This window comes from Drosophila mauritiana, chromosome 2L (assembly GCF_004382145.1).
Source record: "Drosophila mauritiana strain mau12 chromosome 2L, ASM438214v1, whole genome shotgun sequence".
Taxonomy (NCBI): Eukaryota; Metazoa; Arthropoda; class Insecta; order Diptera; family Drosophilidae; genus Drosophila; species Drosophila mauritiana.
The window spans coordinates 9,813,493-9,817,525 of NC_046667.1; the positions used below are offsets into that span (position 1 = coordinate 9,813,493).

At 44.7% G+C, this 4,033-nt stretch overlaps 1 protein-coding gene across 1 annotated transcript; it reads left to right on the forward strand.

The window, feature by feature from the left end:
* Positions 1 to 284: 284 nt before the first annotated feature.
* LOC117150723 lies at positions 285 to 3,416 on the forward strand. Its single transcript, XM_033317743.1, has one exon. It carries the CDS (start codon positions 394 to 396, stop codon positions 2,551 to 2,553), a length of 2,160 nt encoding a protein of 719 aa, XP_033173634.1. The 5' UTR covers positions 285 to 393; the 3' UTR covers positions 2,554 to 3,416.
* Positions 3,417 to 4,033: the final 617 nt, after the last annotated feature.

Sequence of the window (4,033 nt, forward strand, 5' to 3'; positions counted from 1 at the left end):
TGTTGTTTCGTACTCCATAAAGTAATTAACATTTGTTTCAATTCCTGAGCACCAACTTCGGACCACGAGCTGGCGAATGCCACAAAATGGGAGTAAATCAACGATAATTCCTCTTTGACTGGAATTTAGATTGGGTTTCTGGTGCAATAAAAACTACAACACATCCAACATCTTTGAGGGCTATTTGTGGCGTGAAGCTGGGTATAAAGTGAATATAATTTATACAAATCAAATCACTTTCGGTAACTTGTCTCTTTTGCTTTGGACAATTCGTAATGCAATTGTATAACTAAAAACCATATTGCGTTGACTCAAAATTCACAGTAAACATTACAAAAAACGTAATTAAAAAAGAAAAAATATTTTTAAGGTTGTCAGAGAATTAGCTTTGAAATGTCCGGAAAATCCTTGGGCTTCCGCCACAATATCGATAGTGTGCGTTGGTATCGTGGCATGTCCGACGTGCAGATGAAAGCCTGTGATGAATTGCTCCACGCTTTGCGAGATGACATGGAGCAGGGATCTACGTACCGGGTGCGTCACTGCATCACCCAGATGGGCATCTATCCGCCGGTGGGAGCTGCGCAAATCAAGGATATCATAGCCATGAGTCAGGGCAGCGATCTGGCATTTCTGTGGTTCCTGTGGGAGTTCGCCTACAAGAGCCCCCCAAAGTGCGGGAACTCGGATGCGGAGCACTTTACGGTGAACGAACAGTTGCTGTTGTCCGGTATTGCCCACTTGGATATGCCTTCCACACTGAGAGCCTTGGATGCTTTGCTGCCACCTGCCACGCAATCGAAAAAGCTGAACTCGCACGTTAAAACGGAGCAGAGTTCTTCGATTAAAAAACGCCCAAAACCAAAAAACTATGATCTGCCATATTTTGCTCCTCTGGTTCGACCTCGTGAATATATACCGAAATCCAAATATCGGCCACCCGAGACCAAGCTGCTCTTTCCGGAATATTCTCATTATATAGATCGAATGAAGAAGATCCCAAATGAGGCGTCCCGTTGGTTTGCCCAATACCAATTGTGTCCGGCCAAAAGAGTGGTGAACAAGTTGCTCAGAGATCAGCTCAACCGGATCTCCTTGAAATGGGATGATAGTTTGAAAGACAATGATCCTCTATGTGAGACACATCGATTCTTGAAGAAGGTAGAGCATTTGCAAAAAAAGGAGAAAATCTTAAAACAGCCATGTGTAACCATGCTGGATGTGGCAGGAGATGAGGTGAAAGCCCGGCGGAAGCACATCCTAAACGATATAGAAAACAATGTTAAATGTGCAAGGATGAATAGGCAATTGGGAATTACTTCAGGCCCAGTCAAACATGCCAACGGATCATGCACTGCGAGAAAAAGGAAGGAACATACCATATTGATGGGTCTGGGTAACGAAGAGAATCCCAGGGTGCATTTGTACGCCCATTCATTGAATAACTCGATCAAGGTTATGCTCATGAAGGGAAATGAGTCCCATCGCTGTGGAGCAGGTGACTGTAAAGTCCTGGATGTGGACTGCGAGATGAAACCACAAAAATCAAAGTCCTTTATCGAGAGGAAACCGAGTTTGCCAACTTCCAGTTTCAAGAAACTCGCCGATCTTATTCCCGCCTGCAGTCGAACTTTGCGTTCGTTGAAGAGGTCACCCCCAAAGGCTCCTGCAGAGGAGTCCTTCACAAACCGGTCTATTGGTGGCTTTCAGTTGGACTACCATAAGATATTCGACATACCATCGACTCCTGCTGAGCCCTTGCCATGGGAGGATGAGGTCCTGGACTTGGAGGACAAGAAACCTGTGATCGAAAGGCTCTGCATCGATGCCCTTGGCCATGGCGACAAGTCCAAGAAGGAGATGCATGGGAATAATTCCAATCCGGTAGTTTCAAGAGCAGCTGCCAATTGTGCAGTGAATATGTTTCGTTCGAAGGTTGCAGAAAACGCAGAAAATCAAGACGACAAACATACTAAACAAAATAGGGGTAAATTCATCGATCCGGATGACGACGAGCAGATTGAGAGTCTACTGAAGGAAGCTCTTCGGGTTCTCCGTGGCAATCGCAAGTACGTGCTAGCCACCCTTTCTAATGCCCACAAGATGCCCGTGCTCCTTGATTGGGTGGCGGATCGCTATGGCAAGTCTTACTGCCGAGCTGGGATGAACTCCATTGTGAAGACCTCGTTCCGGATATACGAGAAGGTGTATGAGAAGGAGAGGCGGAACAAGCGGAATATGTTGGAACTGAAGAGATCCGTGACGGGTCTGGGTAGTTCCATCAGCTATGCCAGCCACAAGAAGTTCATGTCCCAAGTCGTCCAGCGGAAGGCCGAGTACAACAACAAGCTGAATGAACTGGCTCTGGAGCAGTCGCGTCTCACCTGGTTGGCCCTGCGAGGATATTCCCATCTGGGTGGCAGCATCAAGGACACCTTCTTTGCCTATATGCCAGTCAGGCCGCAGGATATCAAGCGTCAGCATATTTGGAAATCCTATCATTTCCTGGATATGGTGAATTTTCGGCTGAGAAACCGACGAATACACGTTTGAAAATGGTGACTTTAAATTGTAGACGTCGTGTATTTCGTTCTGCCATTTGGAAACCACATCCTCAAGGACTGGTTCCCCATGACAGATCGAAAAACATGCATGTCCATGGTTTTCGTTCTGCCATTTGGAAACAGCATATACCATTCTGTATATGTATCTCGTGATCTGCTTAGTGGCTGGTGGTACACTCGGAAAAACATGCAATGATATTTTCCATTCGCCATTGCGGCCAACTACTTATGTAAACCAAACTATGTATAATCCCAATTAAAAATGCTGATGCCCAACTAAAACGCCACGGACGGCAAATGAATAGCAAACACGGTCGAGTCGAGGCTTAGTTTCAGATTTTCAGCTATCGCCTGGTCGCCAGATTGCCGATGGGCCGTTGTTGCTCATTAATTAAAAACGGGGTGGTGAAACAGTGGGTGGGGTGTGGCATGCCCCATGCCCCATGCCCCATGCCGCCCATACCCAGCCCGCACTGAATGGCGGAAAAGTGGAAAAGCGGAAAGGGGGAAAAACAACAGACTGGCAAGCTGCTGCTGCTGCTGCTGCTGGCCATGTAATGGCGCTCCAATGACGCACGTGACACGTGTGGCATGGCGCTGACAATTCAAAATCGACTCGCTGACAGCGGGCAGATGACGCCGCCAGGAGCACAGGAGGATATTTTTGGGCGGCGATGGCAGTGTCCTGGCTGATGGCAGCGGTCTGCCCGCAGCACTTTGTGTATTGAATCGGTTGAGCATGTGACAGGATTATGATATAAATCATTGCATACTTTACGGCGATCGATTTAAGGGCGCCTGGCATTTTTATTTTGATAAACTGAAACAATGGACGGGCTGCCCTGCCATTGATGAGAGCTTAATTATTTATATACTTCATTATTTATATATTTCATTTGCAAACAGTAAATCAGAAGTCACGAAAGCCATATAATTGGGTTAGCAAATTAATACACAAACGACTTGCAGAAAGTAGTTGTTGCAATAGAATTTCTTGCTTTGGTTAAAACTTTAAAAGAGTAATATTAAATCCAATGAGTTGCATGCAAATTTTAAATTTGGCAAGGAAATTTAATACGTTTCCCTAATATAAAATATTTATCTCCTTTTAGTATAGTTATATATATGATAGTTACATACCTAATTACTTTATAAAAAGTTTTGTTAATTGCATTTTACAGCTTAATACATTTAATCTTCTTAATTTATACAAAATGTAAAATACCTTTAACTTAATCGCATTTGAAACATTTTTATATTTGTAAACACCCCATTAAAGATGTATCAATAGCACGTCACAGATTATAACCAGGTCAGTTACAATTTGTATGATTTTTCCCCTTTTTGGGAAACCATGGAAGGACAAACATGGTTTTTTAGGTGTCCAAGTAAGACCCAATCACACACAGGTCCCCGGGCGGATGTTTTGTTGCGGACCCTGCAGGAGGAGCTGTCCGATAATCGCCGGC